Source organism: Lissotriton helveticus, chromosome 3_1, assembly GCF_964261635.1.
Source record: "Lissotriton helveticus chromosome 3_1, aLisHel1.1, whole genome shotgun sequence".
Taxonomy (NCBI): Eukaryota; Metazoa; Chordata; class Amphibia; order Caudata; family Salamandridae; genus Lissotriton; species Lissotriton helveticus.
The window spans coordinates 996,941,589-996,966,452 of NC_136061.1; the positions used below are offsets into that span (position 1 = coordinate 996,941,589).

General features: G+C 41.4%; 1 protein-coding gene across 1 annotated transcript in view; it reads left to right on the top strand.

The window, feature by feature from the left end:
- TTN (titin) overlaps positions 1-20,679 on the top strand; it is a 379,890-nt gene extending 359,211 nt beyond the window's left edge. The window contains exons 279-290 of the mRNA XM_078681496.1: positions 260-562; positions 653-1,237; positions 1,352-1,657; positions 2,327-2,626; positions 3,295-3,870; positions 3,957-4,262; positions 4,357-4,950; positions 5,048-10,459; positions 13,250-13,773; positions 16,273-16,426; positions 18,957-19,244; positions 19,370-20,679. Coding sequence (XP_078537622.1) covers positions 260-562; positions 653-1,237; positions 1,352-1,657; positions 2,327-2,626; positions 3,295-3,870; positions 3,957-4,262; positions 4,357-4,950; positions 5,048-10,459; positions 13,250-13,773; positions 16,273-16,426; positions 18,957-19,244; positions 19,370-19,668 — 9,647 coding nt within the window. The 3' untranslated portion in view covers positions 19,669-20,679. The remainder of the gene's footprint in view (positions 1-259; positions 563-652; positions 1,238-1,351; positions 1,658-2,326; positions 2,627-3,294; positions 3,871-3,956; positions 4,263-4,356; positions 4,951-5,047; positions 10,460-13,249; positions 13,774-16,272; positions 16,427-18,956; positions 19,245-19,369) is intronic.
- The last annotated feature ends 4,185 nt before the right edge of the window (positions 20,680-24,864 follow it).

The window sequence follows — 24,864 nt, forward strand, 5'->3', positions numbered from 1 at the left end:
TTCTGTATTCCCTTCAATATTCCAAGGGGAGCACCTATTTTATCAAATCGCACAAATAAGTTTCACACTTGAGCAGTAGCAATGTTTATAGTAGAATTGTGTGTTCTCTTAGTTAAATCTGTTACCAAATCAACTGCCATCTATGAGCCATACCCCCTATGAAACCTACACAAAAGTCCTATGGTTAGTAGAATAAATTCTTCAAATTATAAATTGTTACAAAAATATAATCCCTATTGCTCCATATTATGTATTTCAGCTCCTCCAGAGAAACCACAAAATCCCAGAGTCACAGATACAACAAGAACCTCTGTTTCCCTTGCCTGGAGCCCTCCGGAAGAGGAAGGCGGTTCTAAAGTTAGTGGTTACTTAATCGAAATGCAGAAGGTTGATCAGTTTGAATGGACCAAATGTAATACCACTCCTACCAAGATCTGCGAGTACACCCTAACACATCTTCCACAAGGGGCTGAATACAGATTCCGAGTCCTGGCATGTAATGCTGGAGGTCCCGGTGAGCCTGCTGATGTACCAGGAACAGTCAAAGTAACTGAGATGCTTGGTAAGAAGTTAAGAAATTCTTTATTTCCTACGTACCAAATTTCTGCTTAAAATTAAAGTTTGACAACATGTTTTTTTTGTTTGGTTTCAGAATATCCAGATTATGAACTTGATGCAAAATACGAAGAGGGCTTAATTGTGAGGCAAGGTGGTGTTGTCAAGATTACCATTCCAATTAAGGGCAAACCAATTCCAATTTGCAAATGGACTAAGGAAGGCCATGATGTCAGCAAGAGAGCCATGATAGCTACATCAGAAACCCACACTGAACTTGTGATCAAGGAAGCAGTCAGAGAAGATTCTGGCACATACGATTTAATGCTTGAAAATAAATGTGGCAAGAAGGCTGTTTATATCAAAGTGAAAGTCATCGGAGGACCTAATACACCAGAAGGACCACTGGAGTATGATGACATACAAGCACGCTCTGTAAGAGTAAGCTGGAGAGCACCAGCAGATGATGGTGGCTCAGATATTCTTGGCTACATTGTTGAAAGGAGAGAAGTACCAAAGACCGCCTGGTACACTGTGGATTCTAGAGTCAATGCAACTTCCTTGGTTGTCAAAGGCCTTAAAGAAAATGTGGAGTACCACTTCCGTGTTTCTGCTGAAAATCAGTTCGGTATTAGTAGGTCTCTGAAATCAGAAGAGGCTGTCACACCAAAAACACCTCTGAGTATGTATTATATTCTTAATGTATGGAAATGATTTTGTGGTGATAAGCATATGTGTGCCATGCAGTGAAGAAAGATCACAAGGTGCACTAACTTTCATATCTATTATTTTATAGATCCACCAGAGCCTCCTTACAACTCACCAGAAGTACTGGATGTGACAAAGAGTTCCATCAGTTTATCCTGGTCCAGACCTAAAGATGATGGTGGTAGTCGTGTCACTGGATACTATATTGAACGCAAAGAGACATCTACAGACAAATGGGTTAGACATAATAAGACGCACATCACTACAACGATGTACACTATCACTGGACTTGTTCCTGATGCTGAATATCAGTTCCGTATCATTGCGCAAAATGATGTTGGTCAAAGCGAAGCCAGCCCAGCCTCTGAGCCTGTTGTCTGCAAAGATCCATTTGGTAAGATAAAATTGTGAGGTTATTTTTGTGAATATAGCAGAAAATATTTGTAATGTTTGTTCTTAGTGTGTCCAGGCTGGCATTTCACCCTAGTCCCAGTTGCATTCCTCTAGAGATCTCTGACATTCAAATATTAAATGTTTTATTGTACTCAGCAGATATTGTAAATTAAGGTGACACAGGAGATAATTTGAATTTCCCTTAGTCTTCTTCCATCAAAGAAGTTTGAAAGAGTTCAAAAATATCTGTACTGTAATTAGTATAGCATATATCTTTGTTAATGTTATCAAAACCTACATTTTGCGATTTTTGGATTGGGCAAATACAGAGTCAAACATTTTTTGAGATTCTTACTGGGTGGTTTGACAAACAATTGGTGGTGACACGTTGGAGGGATGCATTGCCAGTTGTGCTGGCAGCAGTAGGCCGCTCAATGGATTGGAGTACAATGTAAATATCAGAGGTCTCTATGAAAGTGTAATCTAGTCCATCTTCATGGGAGTACAGAGCATTACTGCACAGTTTATGGCCCACATCACATTTTATCAAAAGATGAATTTATGCTGGTGCATGTGTGTGTGTCCGTATAACCGCTTTAATATATCACAGAGCACCATAAAAAGGCAATTAGGTGACTATCTTTCTTACCTTTTTTTATTCATTTTGTAGATAAGCCAAGCCAACCAGGAGAAATTGAGGTAACCTCTGTTTCTAAGGACAGTATTTCCATTCAATGGGAGAGACCGGAGTGTGATGGAGGAAAAGAAATCCTTGGTTACTGGGTGGAGTACCGCCAGTCTGGAGAAAGTGCTTGGAAGAAATGCAACAAAGAACGTGTTAAAGACAGACAGTACCAAATGGGTGGCTTACTGGAGGCAACTGAATATGAATTCAGGGTTTGTGCTGAAAATGAAACCGGCACCAGCAGGCCTCGTAGAACTGCTATCACAATAAAGACCAAATTGACATGTAAGTTTACCTGTTTCCTATTAGCCAAATGTTTTTATTGGTGTACATCTTGAACTGTTATTGTTTTGGTTATTCCTATAGCATACAATCTGCCAGTAGTAAAGGCATGTTTAGTAGTCCAGGGGTGACTTTCCATTCCAGTTGGTTCCGAGGTTTCAACTCAGACCGGAGTCTGGCTCGGCTTGTGGAAAGGTGCTGTTAGTGGTTTGAAAGAAGGGGTTTTTCTGTTCACTGACTGACGAATTGAGAGTCTGATGAGTGAGGCCTGTGGACAGGACCAAATCCATTCCAAAGCTTCTTTGATGGGCACGCACGCTGATACATGCCAGCTGTGGGGGTTTGCCACTGCAATCGTGTTCTCGTTTTCCATGCAGTTTGCGTTATTCGTAAGAATAAATGTACATTTCAGCACATTTCTCACGGTTTGTGCGTTTTTATAAGTTTGTGTGGGGTATGTTTGAGATTGTGGGACTTTGAAACAGATCGTGGTAGAAAAAGTGATTTTTTTTTTCTAATATGGGGTGAGATGTTTCAGATAGATAAACAGAAACCAGAATTCCTGTACTATTAGTTAAACTTCCTAACATGACAGGCTATTACGAAGAAGGTCTCTTTCAAGAAGTTACTTTGACAAAAGAAGCTTGAACGGTATTTTATTTCTCTTGCAGCTGGGGAAGCACCGGGCATTAGACAAGAAATACAGGAAGTCACTGCCCTGCTGGGTGAATCTGCCAAGCTGTCATGCCAGATTGTTGGAAGGCCATTGCCTGACATTAAATGGTACCGGTTCGGTAAGGAGCTCATACAGAGCAGGAAATATAAGATGTCTTCGGATGGTCGCAGCCATACATTGACTGTCCTGACAGAAGAACAGGAGGACGAAGGTCTGTACACTTGCATTGCTGTCAATGATGCTGGAGAAACTGAAACTAGTGGCAAGCTGCTCTTGCAGGCCACTCCGCAGTTCCACCCTGGCTACCCGTTGAAAGAGAAGTACTACGCAGGTGTGGGCTCCACCCTCCGCCTCCATGTTGTGTACATTGGCCGTCCAGTACCTGCCATCACATGGTTCCATGGAAAGAAACCACTGAAAGCCTCTGAAAATATCCAGATCGAGAACACAGAGCACTATACCCATCTGGTTATAAAGAATGTGCAACACAAAGCCCATGCTGGAAAGTACAAAGTTCAACTGAGCAACATTTTGGGAACAGTGGATACTGTCCTAAATGTTGAAATACAAGGTAATGTTTACTAAATTGTCCATCTTTTTGCAGAAATATTATTTTAAAAAAGTATTTAGTACTTATTGTGCCTTTTGATATTTTAGATAAGCCAGATATACCAACAGGACCAATTGTTGTTGAGGCTTTACTGAAGAACTCTGTAGTCATCAGCTGGAAACCCCCTGCAGACGATGGAGGATCACTGATTACAAACTATGTTGTAGAGCGCCGAGAAGCCAAAGAAGATGCACAGTGGCAGCTCGTATCTGCAACTATTTCTGGAACAACCTGTAGAATTGTTAACCTAACAGAAAATGCAGGCTATTACTTCCGTGTTTCAGCTCAAAACGTATTTGGCATCAGTGAAGCACTGGAAGTCCCTTCAATTGTCATTATCAAGAGTCCATTCGGTAAGTGTGTGGCTCAATGTTTCTTGTCATGCAATGATCAAGGTAAATATGTAAGTATGCACTGCTTTTTAATATGTTCTCATTCATTTTGTAGAAAAACCTGGCACCCCAGGCCAACCAGCAGTTACTGCAGTGACCAAGGATTCATGCTTGGTGTCATGGAAACCACCTGCTAGTGATGGAGGTGCGAAGATCAGCAATTATTACCTTGAAAAACGTGAAAAGAAACAGAACAAATGGATTGCAGTCACAACAGAAGAAATCCATGAAACGGTCTTTGCTGTGAAAGGCTTAATTGAAGGTCTTGAATACGAGTTCCGTGTCAAATGTGAAAATCTAGGTGGTGAAAGTGAATGGAGTGAAGTTTCTGAAGGAATTGTTCCAAAATCTGACGTACCAATCCGTGCACCACAGTTCAAGGAAGAGCTTAGAAATCTGAATGTTAAGTTCAAGAGCAATGCCACCTTTGTTTGCAAGATTGTTGGCCATCCAAAACCAATTGTTAAGTGGTTCAAGCAGGGCAAGGAGATCTTGGCAGATGGTGTAAAGATCAAAGTCCAAGAGTTCAAGGGCGGGTACTACCAACTGGTGATCACAAATGTATCAGATGAAGATGCAACTGTGTACCAAGTCAGAGCCACCAACCAGGGAGGCTCTGTTTCTGCTACAGCATCATTAGATGTTGAAGGTAAATATTGCTTTCTAATTTGCTTTTTTATTATTCGAAGCAGTAACTAGCAGATACAGATTAGAATAATAAATGTTCTCTATTTTTTTGCTTGCAGTTCCAGCCCAGATTAATTTGCCCAAACATCTTGAAGGAATGGGAGCAGTATATGCACTTAAAGGTGAAGTTCTCAGCATAAAGATTCCTTTCACTGGCAAACCAGATCCAGTCATCACCTGGCAGAAAGGACAAGATCTCATCGACAATAATGGGCAGTATCAAGTCATCGTTACAAGATCGTTCACTTCTCTTGTTTTCCCCAATGGTGTTGACAGAAAAGATGCAGGATTCTACATAGTTTGTGCAAAGAACAGATTTGGCATTGACCAAAAGAGTGTTGAACTTGATGTCGCTGATGTACCTGATCCACCAAGAGGTCTTAAAGTTAGTGATGTTTCTAGAGATTCAGTTAACTTGACTTGGAATCCTCCTGCTACTGATGGCGGAAGCAAAATCATTAACTACATTATTGAAAAATGTGCCACAACAGCAGAAAGATGGATTCGTGTTGCACAGGCCCGCGAGACAAGATACACTGTTGTTAACTTGTTCGGTAAGACGAGCTATCAATTCCGTGTTATTGCAGAAAACAAATTTGGTCAAAGCCAACCATCTGATCCTACAGAGCCAACTGTGACAAAGGAAGATAAGACCCGTATGTTGAACTACGATGATGAAGTTTCGGAGGTCACCGAAATCTCAAAAGCTAAAGCAGTTCACTCTTCCACTAAGGTACTCCATGAGAAATATATGATTGCTGAAGAGTTGGGGCATGGACAGTTTGGCATTGTCCATAGATGTGTTGAGAACACTTCAAAGAAGACCTACATGGCCAAGTTTGTAAAGGTCAAAGGTGCTGATCAGGTGTTGGTCAAGAAAGAAATTTCTGTACTTAACATTGCTCGCCACAGGAATATCCTTTACCTTCACGAATCTTTTGAAAGCCTAGAAGAGCTTGTTATGATCTATGAATTTATATCTGGAGTTGACATCTTTGAAAGGATCAATACAGCTGGATTTGACCTTAGTGAAAAAGAAATTGTTAATTATGCTCGCCAGATCTGTGAAGCACTGGAGTTCCTGCACAGCCACAGGATTGGCCACTTTGATATCAGACCAGAAAGCATCATTTATTGCACAAGAAGAGGCTCTACAGTTAAAATTACAGAATTTGGTCAAGCAAGAGAATTGAGGCCTGGTGATACCTTTAGACTCCAGTTCACAGCTCCTGAATATTATGCACCAGAGGTACATCAACATGATTTGGTTAGCAGAGGCACTGACATGTGGTCACTTGGTACATTAGTATACATTCTCCTAAGTGGCCTCAATCCTTTCACAGCTGAAACAAATCAACAAATTATTGAACGCATTACCAATGCTGAGTATAATTTCGAGGATGAAGCTTTCAAAGAAATAAGCACTGAAGCAATGGATTTCGTTGACCGCCTGTTGACTAAGGAAAGAAAGAAGCGTATGTCAGCTGTTGAAGCACTTGAACACCCATGGCTGAAACAAAAGACAGAAAAGATCAGCACTAAGGTCATCAAAACATTACGGCACCGACGGTACTACCAGAGCTTAATTAAAAAAGAATGGAACTTTGTTGTGTCTGTGGCTCGCATATCATGTGGTGGTGCTATAAGGTCTCAAAAGGGGCTCACAACAGCTAAAGTCAAGGTTGCACCGATTGAAATAGGCCCATTGACTGGACAGATAATGCATGCTGCTTCAGAAGAAGGAAGTCATGTTAAATATACCTGCAACATTGAAAACTATGACCAGTCAACCCAAGTTAGTTGGTACTTTGGAATTCGGCAGTTAGAACACAATGATAAATATGAAATCAACTACCAAGATGGGCAAGCAACAATATATGTAAAAGACATCACAAGATCAGATGACGGCACTTACAGGTGCAAAGCAGTCAATGATTATGGTGAAGACAGCTCCTATGCAGAATTATTTGTTAAGGGTGTAAGAGAACAACATGACTATTACAGATGCCGGGTTGTAAAGAAGGTGAAACGCCGAGTGGATACCATGAGGCTTCTAGAAAGGCCACCAGAGTTCACACTTCCACTGTTTAACCACTCTGCTTATGTGGGTGAAAAGGTCAGATTCGGTGTAACTATAACAGTGCACCCAGAACCTCGAGTAACATGGTTGAAATCAGGCCAGAAAATCAAACCAGGTGAAGATGATAAGAAATACACTTTCATATCTGACAAAGGACTGTATCAGCTTATCATAAATGATCTGACTGCAGAAGACGATGCCGAATACACTGTTGTGGCAAAGAACAAATATGGTGAAGACAGCTGCAAGGCTAAGCTCACGGTTGCTCCTCATCCAGCGGCAGCAGACAATACATTAAGACCAATGTTCAAACGATTGCTTGCAAATGCAGAATGTCAAGAAGGTCAATCTGTCCGCTTTGAAATTAGAGTATCAGGCACACCAAAGCCAACATTAAAATGGGAAAAGGATGGCCAAAGTCTAACATTAGGACCAACTATTGATGTTATTCATGAAGGTCTAGATTACTATGCCTTGTGCATTACAGACACCTTGCCAGAAGATTCTGGATATTATAGAGTGACTGCCACCAATAGTGCTGGATCAACAAGCTGCCAAGCTTACTTGAAGGTAGAACGAATGCGCTATGTCAAGAAAGAATACAAGTCTAAAGAAGAGCGTGAAATTCACGTACAGAAACAGATTGATAAGACACTGAAAATGGCAGAAATTCTTGCTGGAACTGAATCTGTTCCACTTACGCCAATAGCACAACAAGCTCTAAGAGAAGCAGCTATTCTCTACAAACCAGCGGTAAGCACAAAAACAGTTAAAGGTGAATTTGAAATCCAGAAAGAAGAAAGAAAGGCAGAAAAGAGACTACGTATGCCATATGAAATCCCAGCACCTCGAGTGCATACAGTGACTGCTCTTGAAGAGGATCAAACCATTAAACAGTTTGTGCCAATGTCAGAAATGAAATGGTATAAGAAATTACGAGACCAATATGAAATGCCTGAACCACTTGAAAGAATTGTTCAGAAAAGACCTAAGCGAATACGCCTTTCAAGATGGGAGCAGTTCTATGTCATGCCACTTCCCAGAATATCTGACCAGTACAAACCTAAGTGGCGCATACCCAAGCTATCACAGGATGATCTTGAAACTGTAAGACCAGCTCGCCGACGTTCACCATCACCTGATTATGAACTTTTCTACAGACCAAGAAGGCGTTCCTTGGGTGATGTTTCAGATGATGAATTGCTGCTTCCTGTTGATGACTACTTGGCCATGAGGAGAGTTGATGAGGAGAGGCTACGCCTTGAGGAGGAACTTGAATTAGGATTCTCTGCTTCACCCCCAAGTAGGAGTCCACTACGGTTTGAGCTGTCTGCTCTCCAATATTCTTCACAAAGGGCTCAAGCAGTCACAGATGAAGAACGAGCCCGTGAGTTAAGATATTCAACTTATCAAATACCATCCAAGACTGAAGTTAGCACCAGTTATGCAGAACTCCGACAGCGCCATGATAAGGCTACATACAAACCAGCAAAACAGAGGCAACGTATAATGGATGAGAGAGAGGATGAAGAACTTTTACGTCCATACACCACATCTCAGAGACTTTCTGAATACAAAAGGGAGCTTGAGCATATGGAGGAGGAAGGAAAGATCAGAGAAAGAACAAGAAGGGAAAGAGTAGTAACTGAGATAAAATCTGAAGCAGAAGAATATGAGGAAACCGAACAAGTAGTAAAACATGTTCACAGAAAATCTCCATCTGTTTCCAGGCTGCTAGGAAGAAGAAGGTCTCTTTCACCAAGTTATATTGAATTAATGCGCCCTGTATCTGAATTGATCAGACCTCGTTCTCGACCGGCTATGGAACGTGAAGTAGAGAGAAGATCTCCAACACCTGAAAGAACAAGGCCACGATCCCCTAGTCCTGTCTCCAGTGAAAGATCTCTTTCAAGATTTGAGCGATCTGCAAGATTTGACATTTTCTCAAGGTATGAGTCAATGAAAGCAGCACTGAAAACTCAGAAGACAGCTGAGAGGAAATATGAAGTTGTGACTCAACAGCCTTTCTCTTTGGATCATGCTCCACGCATCACATTAAGAATGCGATCTCATCGTGTGCCTTGTGGTCAGAACACAAGATTTATTCTTAATGTTCAATCAAAACCAACAGCTGAAATCAAATGGTATCACAATGGCATTGAAATCCAGGAAAGCAGCAAGATACATTTCACTAATACCAGTGGTGTCTTGACTTTGGAAATCTTGGATTGTCAAATTGAAGACAGTGGAACATATCGTGTTGTAGCTACAAATCATAAGGGAGAAGCTTCGGACTATGCAACACTTGATATTGCAGGAGGAGAGTATTCTACCTACACATCGAGACGTAAAGATGAGGATAAACCATCATCTGTCTTCCCAGAGTTGACAAAAACAGAAGATTATGCAATTTCCTCTTTTAAGAAAACCTCTGCAATGGAGGCAAGTTCTGAAATAAAGGAAATGAAGTCATCTGTGACTGAGACAAGAGAATCAGTGTCCTACGCTTCAGAAGCAAAGAGTGTCACCAAGTCATCCGCAAAAGCTGTGGAAGAAAAAACTGTCTCTAGCAAAAGCAAAAAGACAGCACCAGCAAAGATTCTAACAAAGCCACATTCACTCACAGTCTCTGAGGGTGAGCCTGCAAGATTTGCCTGTGACATTGATGGTGAACCAACCCCAACAGTAACTTGGTTACGGGCAGGCCAAAGGATTGTTTCATCCAAACGCCACCAAGTGACATCAACAAAATACAAGTCTACTTTTGAAATTTCTGCAGTTCAGTCTTCAGATGAAGGAAGCTATACTGTGGTGGTGGAGAACTCTGAAGGAAAACAAGAAGCACACTTCACTTTGACAATTAGGCGAACACGGGTAACCGAGAAAACTGTTACATCTCCACCCCGAGTGAAATCTCCAGAGCCTCATGGGAAATCTGCAGACTCCATCAAATCACCCAAAAGAGTGAAATCCCCAGAACCAACATCTGCACACCCTAAAGCCAAATCATCACCATCAGGAGTGAGAACCGCATCTGCAGAAAGAGTTGAATTGCCAGCTACTACGCCTCCCAAAATCATCCAGCAATTGAAGGTGGAAGCATGCAAGGATAAAGTAAGATTCTCTTGCGCAGTAGAAAGTACTGTCTTAAATGTCAGAGAGGTGGCATGGTACAAAGATGGCAAAAAGCTGAAGGAAGACAGCCACTTCACTTTTCACTATGCGGCTGATGGAACATATGAACTGAAAATCCACAACATTCTGGAGGCTGACCAAGGAGAATATGCCTGTGAGATTGTTGGAGAAGCTGGGGTTTCCAGAACGACATTTGCATTTGTCGGAAAAGTGTTCAAAGATATTTATAGTCAAGTGTCAAGTCTAACAGAACAAGGTTAGTAATCATTTTATGCATGTGTTATTGTAGAAATGTTACTAACAAAAGTGAAGTGGGCTTGAAAGAAAATCTAACATTTCCATAAGTGCATGAATATCAATCATTCTACTTTTTACCAAATTTTCTAAAAGAAAAAAAACACTTTATTTAAAGGCATGCTAGCGTGTCACTTCTGTCCCTGGGTCTCTTTTGAGAAACAATGTCCGCTAACCTCTAAGATCATTTTCTAAAAAATGATCATTCACTGCTGTTCATATTTATGCTCTTGATGCCTGCAAAGACCACAGCTTCTGCTTACAATTAAGATTGTTAGTTTGAGTCAAATGTTAGGGCACTAGTGTACCTATTGATGAAGTTAAGGTTTCTCAACACAACTCCTGATATTTACCTTTACAACGCTGTAAGAATTGTGCAACAATTGAAGGAATAATCGTGCATGTCAAGTTGATTTCTTTGTCATCTATGTATTAAGAAATTAGCTGTCACACTGTGTTATCTTCATGATACACCAACGCTAACAATTCCAGCTTTGATTACTAGATAGCTGAAAACATGTCTGCCAAAGGGAAGTCTTCAAAGCGCATTGAACACTGACCTTAATTGCCGCGTTCACGAATGGCGATTACACGCAGTTGATTTGCCTGGTTGGAACAGTGGCATTCTACAGAAACCCCCTGATGCTCTAAAATTAAATAAAGTCCGCCCGAACTTTAAATTGGAACTAAATATTTTGGTGCAACGGTTTGGTGCTGGTTCATGGCTCTTTGTTGACTTGGGACCCCCTTACAAGCCGGCTCTCAGGACTCCGGTGAGTCTGTGCAGAGCTTTCAAATAGAATTTCATATATTTGTATTTCTCAGGATCTGAAAACTGTAGTGATCACCCCTTTGGTTAGCTGTTAATACACATGGTCTCCGTCTGAACTTGATTGCGGGTAAGAGGAAGGTTACTTACATATTCCATTGGGCTGGTCCTATCTGGCATTTCATGTAGCACTTAAGGTTACAGCTACCCATAGAATAATATGTAACATATCAGAGGTAGTGAACATCCTTCCTGACAATTCAATTGACAGGAAACCACAGTGATTTCACAGAGTGGCACTGTGTAGAAAGAGATGTGGAGAATGAGTCTGTGTGAATAGATGAAGTGAGTCTGGTAGTCTTAGTCTTCCTCTCAGGGACATGCTGCCTTGATCAGCGTGATATTATTACTCCTACCCACATGCCTCATCACACTGTCTGGACAATTACAGTCTTGCACCCTGAAAACGTAGGAGAAGAAACCGGGGTTGCTTAAACCATACAAATGTTCCTCGTGCTTGTAAACGACTCCATCTATTTAGCCTCATTCGTTGTAGGATGGGGTAAATAAGACATTCTCTTTAGTTTCTTCCTCTGTCACCATCTGAAAGAGCTACTACAAACTATTTGCCATTATAATGTGCCGTTCTTGTAGTATGCTCTTTCTATGCAATAAAAGTATTTTGTATCATGTCTTAAAGTTCCTCTACAACTTCATAGCTACTATAACGTATTGAAAGTTACTTTTAATAGTAAAATTAATGTAATTTCCTCATAGATACATAGGGGTGAATGACATGGATGACATACGTTCTGTGTAGAGTGTGACATTTCTGGTGGGTGTAGAAGACAGTGTTCCAGAGAAGTCAAATCCACCTACATGTAATATTTACTGGCACATGCAAGAAGACACATTGAATGAACATGCTTAATATAAATGAGGTACAACAAATATTTAACCAAAAAAATCAAACAGCAATAAAGGAGAGAGGGAAAAAACATATAGGATAAGGAAATAACCGTCTTTTTCTGAACCCTAAAGCAGTGGTTGTCCTCGGGCTCTTACTAATGACAAGTTTTATTTGACCATAATTTACTCCAACAGTATCTTAGCAGCAACTCCTCTCTAGAGCAGTCAAGCAGATTGCAATATCTTAAAACCATCATGCACCTACCTACTCATACACAAATTCAGTTCATTGATTAGCTGAAAAATGGCACAGTCATCACTGAATAATGCAAGCTCCATACTGTTAGGCTAGAATGTGACTTTTCTAGGTAGGTAAATTGGGGCAAACGGAATGTACAACACATTCCAATTCCACAAATAAAAATGTGTCTTGATCAACGTAAAAAGTAAGTATCCATATTTTTGGAGAGTCGCACGCCCACTTTTGCTTGATTTCATTAGGGCATTAGGAATGGGCATAATCATAAGCCATGACAAATCTATGGAATGTATATATCACAAAAGAATTCCAACAACCATGTTGTTCACACACCAGACATCTAACGGTCCCACAAAAAGATTTTAAAAGAATGTGGCCTAAAGTCAACTCAGTGTAAACATTAATTTACAGGGAACGTGGAATGATTATGAAACACACTCATTACACATAATGTTCACGAAGTCTGCCTTAAACATTTTCCATAGTTATTTCCATTTCTGTCAGACTGGTAGGGTATAGAACTTGTTAAAATAAGGAGAGAGCAGAGATTTTAGGCGTTAATTTGTATGATGTATATTTGCATGATGAATTAGAATGTTCCATGGCCAGTTGATGGCGTGTTTTACAAGCGCTATAAATGTGACTCCTGTTATGCGTGCAAACAGTGACTTGTGTACGAAAAGAGCCTTCCTTCCTTCACTTCATGGATGTTGTTTCCTTTGAAAAATATATGTTACCAGTCTTGTAGGTACATGGTGCAGCAGAATAAGATCACATAATGATGCTGATCTGTAAAACTGTGTTTCATTTCACAGCTAAGCACACTGCGGTGGTTGAGCAGAAGAAGGCGACCACGGCTGCTCATGAAAAGGCGGTCATCCAGGAGAAAGTCATAAAGAAGGAGCTTGTTTCTGAAGAAGTCAAGACATCTCAAACGGAAGTGAAGGCCACCATGTCCAAGCTCAGTGTGTTGGAGGCTCAGAAGGTCACCCTGAAGGCCAACATCCCTGGCGCATCTCAAGTTAAATGGGTCTTGAATGGAGTAGAACTAAAAAACTCTGAAGATTACAGGTATGGGGTCTCCGGAAACGACCACACCTTGACCATCAAGAAAACGAGCCATAAAGACGAAGGAATACTGACCTGCGAGGGGATGACGGAACAAGGAACCATCAAATGCCACTTCGATTTGGTATTTTCAAAAGAGTCTGCTAATGCACCAGCATTTATTACTCAACCAAAGTCTCAAAACACAGATGAAGGTCAAAATGTAGTCTTTACCTGTGAAATAGCTGGCGATCCTCACCCTGACGTTGAGTGGTTTAAGGATAACCTGCCCGTGAGTAACCAATTATGACTACAATTTGTTTCGTTTGAAGCAAGAGGCTGTGTAACTTTCCCTTTCTGCTGCAAAATCATGGGAGTTGATGTATTTAACTTTCTCACACTTAGATGTTAAGATAGGAAGCTCTTCTTTTGTAAAAATGTATAGGGATTGTGATAAAGTAGGAATCAAATTTAAGGGGACACGCCAGATGGCTGGTGGTGGTAGAAAAGTAAGAGAGGGACATTTTAATATTATACTTATCTGTTGCCCTATCCATTTTGATCACCCCTTTATAAATCCGAATTCCTTGAGGTACACCTGGGTCCTGGTATAACACCTGTGAATGGCCAATACGTCAAACGTTTTTAATATAACGGAAAAGTGCATTTCGTATTAAATGCAGCTCCTATTTTTCCCACATCAGTGGCACATAAACAAACAATTTTCAAATCCCTGTGCCGTGGCTTCTTATAGACTCTGATCCAATCTGGATATTCCATTTTGATGTTCATTTGTTGTACATGCCCGTTCACGTGTGGTAAATATAACATGCTTTACTTTACCTTTTAACGAGTTTTAAATTAGGTTCATATATTTTAAGGGAACATACAACCGTTTCTAACCAAGGCGCAGCTGTATAGAGATTTTCAATTTAATTGATTGTGCCTAGAGGAATCCCGTAAAAAGAAACACATTGTGGTTATATTTCATGCCGGGACTACGGTAAGACTGTAAGAGTTGAAGAAACTCACGGGCAAAGCCCTCGTTCATTTCAAAGTAACTTCTGATTTCTTAAGATTTAACATTGCACGTGAGCGATTCCTGTAGCGCTTTATGTTCGTAAAGCATGTCTCTGGTGTGTGCATCTAGAAAAATGCACCAACGCCGACGTGTGTCACTGCAATCTGGCAATATCTACATAAGGTAAGACGCAGACCATATGTGGAGCTCTTGACATCTGCTTCCAAGCCTTCGATCCTTTGCACTCAATAGAGATTAGGTTCTGCTTATTTGCCAAGCCCTTACCCCGCACTAATACCCACCCCCAAGCAACTGAAACTTGGCATGTGCCCTTTCCCCTTACCTACGCAACAACAGTTTTGCTAACATGCAAAGAGGCTTATTGGAAGACGCGTAACATTGCACAAGCCCCCTGAGAAATATAGCAGAAAGGTTTGAAAACCTGCTTTTATCATGTATGTGTGCAAGGCTACTTCTGCTGGTGCCCACAGGGAGGTGTGTCCCCCACCTTGACCAATAATAACATAATCCTAGTCTCAAGCAATGTATATTAAGAGCTCTTTAGGCCAAGATTTCATTGGCTTCTCCATTCAGTCTCAGTCTCTTTGACAAAACCATTCACTGAGGTCCTTCTCTAGTTTTCAGCTTCTTCATTGGTGGCTGCAGAATGGCCTTGGAGCAATTACCTACATAACAAACCCTGCAGAGCCCTGCGCATTGTTCCTCAGAATTGAGTTTCCTGTTTTATCTCAGCAAGTTAGTTGTGAGCTAGATAGTCACTCCTTGAGATTAGAACACCTCCTCGCACATCTCATACATCCAGTGCACCAGCAAAGAGTGGATAAGAAGAAAATACTCCACCAACACTCCCTTGAACATCTTAGGGCCAGCTCCCCGGCAAATAGCAGGCAATGGGTAAAACTCAGTAATGGGCAAATACTCCATCCACACTTCCTTGAACATCTTAGGCCCAGCGACCCAACAAATAGCGGGCAATGGGTAAAACTTGGTAATGTGCAAATACTCCACCCACACTTCCTTGAACATCTTAGGCCCAGCGCCCCAGCTAAGAGCGGGCAATGGGGAAAACTCGGTAATGGGCAAACACTCTACCCACACTTCCTTGAACATCTTAGGCCCAGCGCCCCAGCAAAGAGCGGGCAATGGGGAAATCGGGTACTGGGCAAATACTCCACCCACACTTCCTCGCACACCTCATACATCCATTGCACAAATAAAAAAAGGCCAATGGCAAAATCCGCCTCCCTTTATAATGACTGTTGCTCACCAGTGGGTTCAACTAGCTTTTTGTATGTCGACTCTTGCATCAAATCTTTAGCGAGCCCACCTGGCTCATGAAAGTGTGTCAACTATTTGCAACGCATGCTATTTACAGATACATGCACGCCATCAAAGCGAAGTAGTGCTAAGTTTCATGGCCTTGAGCTTGCCTGGCACATATATCAATTTGCAAAGTAAATGGCAACACTAGATCATGGTACGGGTATTTTCAGGGAAAACTTGATCTAACACTGTTCAGTTTTGGAAACAGCTGCAGCATTGTGGCGCAACGCTTACCGCATACTTTGGTCACATAATTCATACTAATGTGCAACCTACATTTCTAATACAAACCTTTAGGTGATCATGAAGTCAAGGTGCAAACCCAGCGTGCTCCATGTTCTCATATAGTTGCCAAGCTAAGGAAGGGTCAGGTTAAACATTTACCACATAAGAGCACTATATAACATTATTACTTTGCTTCTCCAGGTTGCTGTGTCATCAAACATTAAAGTAAGTCGGGCCAAGAACATCTACACGCTAGAAATTCGGAATGCATTGGAGAGCGACAGCGGTAAATATACTGTGAAGGCGAAGAACTTCCACGGCCAGTGCTCTGCCACTGCATCCTTGACTGTGCTCCGTAAGTTGATGCTCAGAATACTATTCTTCTGTGTAAATGTAGCAAGTGTGCCATGGGCCCTAATGCAATCAAAGGAAATGGCCCCTCCATGCCCCTGCAGAGTAGCAAAAAACTGCCGTTATGTAGCTGGGCTCTGGTGCCACTGTACCTGCTGCGTTATTTGTAGCCACGCCCCTTCTGTGTAAATATTTTTTGTTTGTCTTTCGTGCATTACTTTGTGGATCGGACAGAGTGAGTCTGTGAGAAACTGTAAAATGTCAGATTGATTTATGGTGTTTTGGTGGAAAAAGGTTGACTCTAGGTTAGAAGAAATGAATCAAATAAATGTGATGAATGCGTGACATGCGCCTGCCAGTCCCGCTATACTCTCTCTAATATTTACTCAGGCCCCATAATTTACATGAAGTGACGGCTTGCTGCTCCACCCATTGGCCTTATTGGCTTCTCGTGTTTGCAGTCTGTCTCCCCTGCTGGTGGAGCCTTAAACCTCCGTGTAGCCTTTCCTTGCTCGAGAACTGGCCATGTTACCTACACACAGATTGAAACGGCTGTGTCTTCTACAGTGGGCCAGGAAACACCCTTACACTCTTGATGATAACAAATATTGAAATTGACTTTTGATGGTTGCCTGAATTAACCTCTTCTATCTTCATTACTAGAGTATAGTTCCAAGAACAAAACAAAACAATACGTATTGTCTGCTTTCCACGTTTTAGAGTGGTCACCTGGAAGAACAGAGCGTTTAAGTTTTCTATTAAAAAAAAGCAACTTATTATATCATTCACCCTTGTGTTCATGGCGACAGATTCTTTTGTAGCAGTCTTAAAGATTCACAGCTCCACTGACAAAGACGTTGCAATAAGTGGGTGTTATTTACTCTTGTGGTACACCGGGCTAAGTAATTGATGTTAACCTTACTCCTAGAACTAAGGATTAATGTATGAGTAAATAGCAGCAGAATCCTTGGTAATGGGGACCTACTTATAAGAACTCTAAACAAATAAATAGTGTCATTATGAAAGAAAGGTGAACCCCTTTTACCCAGAACAACAAAGCGGCATTATGGAAGTAAAACTTCACTTTCAAACATGGGCCTTTGGCTCAAGCTAAACAGTCTATGCTGAAATATTCTACAAATGCAGAAATATAAAAAAAGAAATACAATTAATTACAATGAAAATGGGATCATTTACCAACACAAACTGGTTACACCCGCTCTTTTATGATTAACATTAGAAAAAAAAGAAATGTATATGGATGGCTACATAAAATAATAAGTTCTAATAACCCCAGCCCTAAGACGGAGAAAATCAAGTCTTGGGAGGGTCAACTGATTGTTGGAAATGGAGCCGGTCTAGTTCAAAGTTCAGGGAGGGTAACTCAAGCTGCACTATAGTAACATAACCATATAGAGGATGACAATAGATGTCTACATTAAATAATATACCTCTCTGCAGCAATGATCAGGTCTGTGACCCACAATGCATTTTCTGTACCAGTGGATCACCCTAGATCTGTTCCCTCTAGTTTCCCTTACACCAACATTCTGATGCATAATATAAACAATTGTTGTAAAGTCGTCTCTTCTCCATGAGCTGGCGTGTAAATGGCATCATGTCAACCTGTGAATCACGTCTAATCTTCCATCAACCCTCATTATACCGCCACTGGAATAGGAAAATATTGATTCAAGCCTCAAAATGATAAGCAGTGAGCCGGGTATGGTAGGAAGGTAACACTGTACAAACTGTGATTTTGGAGGGAAAAAAACAATATACAAAGTCAGACCATGAATTTTCAATAGGTGGCACAAAAATTGGCCAGATTTAGAGTTTGGCGGACTGGATACTCTATCATAAACTTGACGGATATCCTGTACGCCTTATTACAATTGCATTATACCCTATGGCAGACCTGATATTCTTCCGCCATAGGATATAATGAGGCGACAGGATATTCGTCACGTTGGCAACAGAGTAACCCATCTGCCAAACTCTAAATCAGGCCCTGAGTCGCTACATACCTTTCATTGCAATTCTATGTGTATGTATTTTAAACATGCAAGTCAATTACATTAAGCACCATAAATTATTGTCTATTGTATTATTTGTAGTAACGTGTATATGTGTACAAGTTGTTCTTAGATTTCTACATAGAAGTGGAAATATGCATTTTTATAAGTAACAGAACTATAATGAAATCTCCTTTAAGCCTGCAGTTTCTATTTGCTAATAAAGTGAACCGAAGCGATAGAAATTCAGCAAAACTCGCAAGTGGAGCTATAACTTTGATTATTTATTTTCTTTGGCCTGTTGAAATACAATTGAAATCGATCCATACTTCTAAACATCTCAACAATTTTACTTACCGGTATCATGGCCTTCATGCTTCTGTGTGTAGCTGAATTGGAGCTACTCCAAGTATAATGTATTATTTCCATTTTTATGTGAACATCTAAGTTAAGATGACCTCACTTATGTAGGTGATGTCATTTATGTTTTCTTCTCATTTTGTTTGCTATGTTCCACAGCTCTGGTTGAAGAACCTGCCAAAAAGGTAGTTTTGAGGACAGGTGGTGATGTGAGCATGCAGGAAAGTTTCTCTTCTCAGGCAATGCAAATGTCCGCCTCTAAACAAGAGGCATCCTTCAGCAGTAGCAGCAGCATGGCTGAAATGAAATTTGCAAGCATGTCTTCTCAAAGCATGTCCTCCATGAAAGAATCTTTTGTAGAGATGAGCTCCAGCAGTGTTATGGCATCATCCAGTCTGTCCCAGCTGGAAAGTTCATCTTTTACCAGGGTTGGAAGGAGTTCGAAAGGTGAGAAAAACATTATTGGTAGTGATAGAAACTTTGTTTAACCGTAATACGCTTTTTCTACAGGGGAACATCTCTTTGGTACATCATGCATTTATGTAACTTTTTTTTCGTTATATTTCATGAAGGAATCCCTCCCAAAATTGAAGCTCTTCCCTCTGATATCAGCATTGATGAAGGAAAAGTACTCACAGTGGCTTGTGCCTTTTCAGGAGACCCTACTCCTGATATCAAATGGTCATGTGGAGGATCACAGGTCGCGGGTCAAGAGCAGCAGGGCCGATTCCACGTGGAGACCACCGAAGACCTTACCACACTTATCATCATGGATATTAAAAAGAAAGATGGCGGACTTTACACACTAAAACTCACAAATGACTTTGGAAACGATATGGCAACTGTGAACATTAATGTCCGATCAATTTAAACAGCTTGATCTATTTTCTATACACTTGTTTATTACAAGTGGATCGCACATGGACTACAATATCTGATTTGTAAATATAAAAATATTTTTGTACCTAACTAGATGAGACAAAGTCCAAGGATATACGTCATGACTTTTTGTCATTGTAGCTTGACTTAAGAACTTAAATCATTTTTCATTGACATGTACATACATACTGTATATAGCCGAAGATAACGGTTATGGAGTTTTGTACCATTTATTTTTTGACATTTTTCAAAAATGTAACTTGTAAAACTACTTGATTAGCAGGAGAAAGTTTCGTACGGAACGAATACCCTGCTCAACTGTTAACTAATCGATGTGCCTCAACACAATGTTGACGTTTAAGAAAGCCTCAGCGGGTGGAGAAACTCCCCGTTGAAGAGACCTACACACAAGAAAAGATGCCATGCACGGTCCATTCGGACCTGCAAGAACATAATTTATTTATGTGACCATAAGAATGTAAAATGCAGGTGTTGTTTGCAACTACCCTCATGTATGCAACACTTGCGTGTTTACAAAGGAACTGAACCGTAAACTGTTTTACAGAGACATGAAAGAAATGTTTTGTTCAAAGTGCTAGCGGCCAGCGCTTTGTTCACTCATATTTCTCCAAGACTGTTTCTGCCATTTTGACTGCCTAATTAGCTTGCAGCAGTACCATTACCTGGCCATACCCTCATGAAAGCAAGTTTATTTTGCACTCAAGGTAGCAGAACCAGTGAGAACCTGGGAGGTTCAAGGGGTGCAGTGATTGTGTTGTGTGTGGTAGAAGTAGATCTTTAATTTACAATGTCAAAACTGAACAACCAAGCGATGAACCACAGTGAAGAAGCACAACTGTTGTTGAAAAGATGCAAATTGTCAGTCACTTTAATGTGATGTCGTGCTTTCAATGCAGCCATTAATATTTGTTGAAGTTTAATTTATGGAACCTCCTGGTGATAGTATTGTGATTTAGAAATAAAGCATGCTATCAGCACCCTATTCCTAGTGGTTGTCTTATATTTATAAGGTGATGCCTAGAGTGAAACAAAAGTGAACTACTGCCATTACACCTTCTCCAAGTGCACGTGGACCACTACTTTTCATTTCCTGTTTGTTCTCTCTTGCTATCAGGATTCTCTCAGATACCTCAAGATTAGGGCAGAAGAATCTGGAAATACATTTACCTCATTTTGTGGGGAGTGGCAAAAGCTGCTCCTTCTGTAATATGGCTGTTAAATGGGCCATAAGATGAACAATGTTACAACAGACCTCAAACCCTGCACAGACACCATCACACACACTAACATTCTACAATTCTTATTTTTAGTGATTGTTAGTGACACAGGACTGGGTTAATAGAGGAACCTTTAAAGACCCAGCAATAAAGTGAAATGCTCATTTGGCTGTCACCCGAGAGCCGTGAATTACAATCGGATTCAATAAAGCAGCATTTAGTGAACTAGGGACCTTATTACGAGTCTGTTGCTGGTAATTTCAGTCCCAATTATGCTTGTTATTCCTCATTGCCCCAGAGTTTCACCCAGGGACTCAACATCCTTTTAGTAGGTGGAGTCTCAGGTGAAATACTCCTGGTCTCTAGATTTCCACACATATCTTGTAAATTGTATTTTGGCCAGCAAGTCATGTTAGGGGGTAACTGAGGATTACCCGGTCTTCGTAATGAGCTCATACATCCATAGCCGGTTTGCTGCTATCTAAAAGCATCAAGATTCTCTGCTAGACATGCGGTGCCCTCTTAAATCAAATGCTACACCTACTGAATGTCACTAATTGCTTTCAAAGGTCTAACAGGTACCAGTCTCCATGCTGAGATAAATGCACAACAAAATAAACTAGGTGATGACCGCCAGCCCTGCACTCTATGCATCTTGTCTGGGCCTCTCCCCTTTACTTATGAACAACCGCCAGTTAGCTCAATAGTAACTTAACTGGACTCAATCTGTAGTAAGGGAAGGTTGGAATGCTGTCAACAGGGCTGAGGGTGATAGGGGTTAGATTGATAGGGGTGAGGGCGATTGGGGCGGGGTGGCTGGGGCGTGGGTGATTCGAGGACAGGGGGTTAACTTTTATGAGTGCAAGCAATACTTGACTACTTTCCCATTTTCTGACATCGGAACCCCCACCACCAGCACCTCCTCCTTTCCTAACACGTAAGGACCTCCTAGTGCAGCATCTGAATGGTGGGATGAACAAACACTATTAGGGATAGAACGCACATGTTTTTTAGTGATGTTGGACGAAATGGCAGACAAACTGGAGTCCAGGGAGTTTTGGTAGACATGGTGTGGCCTAGATGACGGCTTGCAGATCGGACCAGTGGGCACTTGCCTCAGGAAAAAGACGAAACTCGGCTTGGCTGTGATGGACTGGTCATGTATACTTTCCAGAAAGAAGCCACTACGAGGCTACTACTCGTAGAGGAGAACACATTTATTTAATAGGCAGTAGATGGCTCAGGAGGCACGTTTCAAAGGGAATAAAATCAACGTGTACTAAAGATGTTGGTGATATTTTAACAATCCATGCAGAACTTCGTGGAGTTTAATTGTAAAACCATTCTTCTACTCTTAAGCTAGGGAAGATAGAAAATATAGCTCCAGAAACATATAGAAGTTTGGGCACACTTTGGGAATGTACAAGAGGACTTTTCTTGTGAAACACACTTTGTAACTTTGTGGAGCTTATTGATTTTTTCACACTATGCTGGCAAAAGTGATAACCACTGAAAAACTAGGTAACTATACTAATGTCACTTGCTGCCCTCGGCTCAATGGTGGAGGATGATCAGGTACCCAATAGGACTCTTGAGCAATGCCTGACACTTGTCAGCCATTTCCATTGGCATTCCTGGCAGCACGGCACGCTACATGATCACAAAATATGCTGTGTGTGCATCCTAGCTACCCACATCCAAATTACTTATCTATTTTGACTGTGTGTGGGGGTCAGTGAAATATTGTAGCTCATCCCAGGGTAGATACAATTTGAATGAAACATCAGAGGCTTGTATTATGTTGCCCACCATCCTAATGCATTTTTGCCATGTTAAGGACAAAGCTGGGAAAGCCATTCCTTTTCCCTTCACAAGGATACTGACATTATGATAAACTGTCTGAGGATGTGTGGTATACAGACAGATACCACTTTGCTGGATAAAGTTGCCTATACATTTTCCTATCAGTGCTGTGTGGAAGCCACTGGAGAAAAGCTCGATATGCTCCGGAAGATATTTGCTTGATGCACGTTGTCCTTTGAATATGTGACAGACCGACTCTGGAACATGCTCTTCGGCTGTGCAGGAACAATCTCAAATGTTACGGTGAGGTTAATTCTTCTGTACAGTCAGTTGCCATAGTTCTATACGCTTCTCAATAGGCAACAACCACATAAAACTTCCCATAATGTTTAAATCACCCTGTCTATTATATACAGAGAAACCTCAAACTGAGGCAGGCACCGATACTACAGCTTCCACTATTGCCAATGCACTGGCCTGCATAAGGCTACTAACACGTACATGCTCAGAAACAACTTGAAGCTTAACCAAGGCGCAACTGACATCTTCAACTATGGCAACCTACCCAATGTCCTGTGAACCCTGCCAAGGTGAAAAAGAATGGGCCTCATGATGGAACCATGCATCAATAAAGTAGTCCAACCCCGTTTTTTGCACCTCCACACACTTTTATGGATAGCTCTTGTAGGAAATTGGATTACTGGCTTAGGGGGTGAAACCCTACTCAAGCAGCAACCACAATTTGAAACACAAGTAACCCCCAAATTAGCATGTGCTTATTCCCCTGATACCTTCGTACAAAAGCAGTCAGGATTAACTTAGAAGCAATGCGTAAAGTATTTATGCAGCACTTCAAACAGTAATAACATGAATAAACTACACTATAAAATCCCACACCAATCTAGAAAAATAGAGTAAAGTGTAATACATTATTTGACCCCAAAACAACACAAATCCAATTAGTAAAACTAGAGATTTGCAATTTTATCTGTTCATGGTGGACCGGGACAAAGTCACAAGTTTAGGCCGATGGAGCACTGGCTGGATACAGGATCTAGTTAGGACTGCTGAACAAAGTAACTTAAATCCTGGTTGAGTGTTGCGAGATCCTGCATTGAAGATTCGCTGCACAGTGGCATTTCCGAGGAGCTGCAGGGCTGCAAAGTGAGGCCCTGTGTAGAGGATGCATCAGGTAGCAGCGGTTCCAAGGAGCAGTGGGTATGCGAGGTCCTGCACGAGGATGTGTTGCACATCGGCGGTTCCAAGGCGACGAGCGATGCGTTGCACTGCATCGTTTTGCTTGGGACCACAGTTGGGCTGGGGAAAAAATGCTTTAGGCCCACTTCCCATGGTCTAGGCCTGAAGTGGAACCATTTGGGGGGTTAGGACTCACAGCAGGCAGATTTCAGAAGCAGGGGTAAGTGTGGTTGGGGCCTTTTCTGTCCCTGAGGCTTTCATCAGGTGGCCAGCCAGCTAGCCCTTGGAGTCACTCTGGTGGTGGTCCTGGGTTCAAGATGCAGGTCTAGTCTTTTTCACTTAGGCAGCAGAGTAGCAGTCCTTTTTGAAGCAGAGTAGCACATCAGTCCTTTTTCTGAGTCTTTCACAGGTCCAGAAATGTCCTGGAGAGTTGGGTCTGAGGATCCACTATTTATACATGATGCCCACTTTGAAGTGGGAGAAGCGTCTAGAGTCCTCCCACTACAGAGGTGTCTGGAATTTTTTGCCTTCCTACCCTGACCCCAGCATGTCTGGGGGCACAAAAGATTATTGTGAAACGCTTTGTGAATTTGCTGAAGCAGGGCTTTTCTGATGTGCAAGTGAGGTAGATGACAGCTCCGCCCCCCTATCAGGTCAAAGACGGCCCATACTGCCAACACCTATTCCCCCTTTGTCACACTGTCTGGGAGCAATGTACAAAGACAAACTGATAGCTACACATACAGGATACAGGCTGCACGCACCAAGTAGTGGGGACAAGAAAATGACAACTTTCTAAAAGTGGCATTTTCAGAACTGTGACTTAAAACCTGACTGTACCATTAAAGAAGGTTTTTAATTAAACTTATTTAGAGACCAAACTCGACATTCCTGCCTGCTACCAATTGAACATTATAACTTGTGGAATGTAATAAGGTAACCCAGTGTTA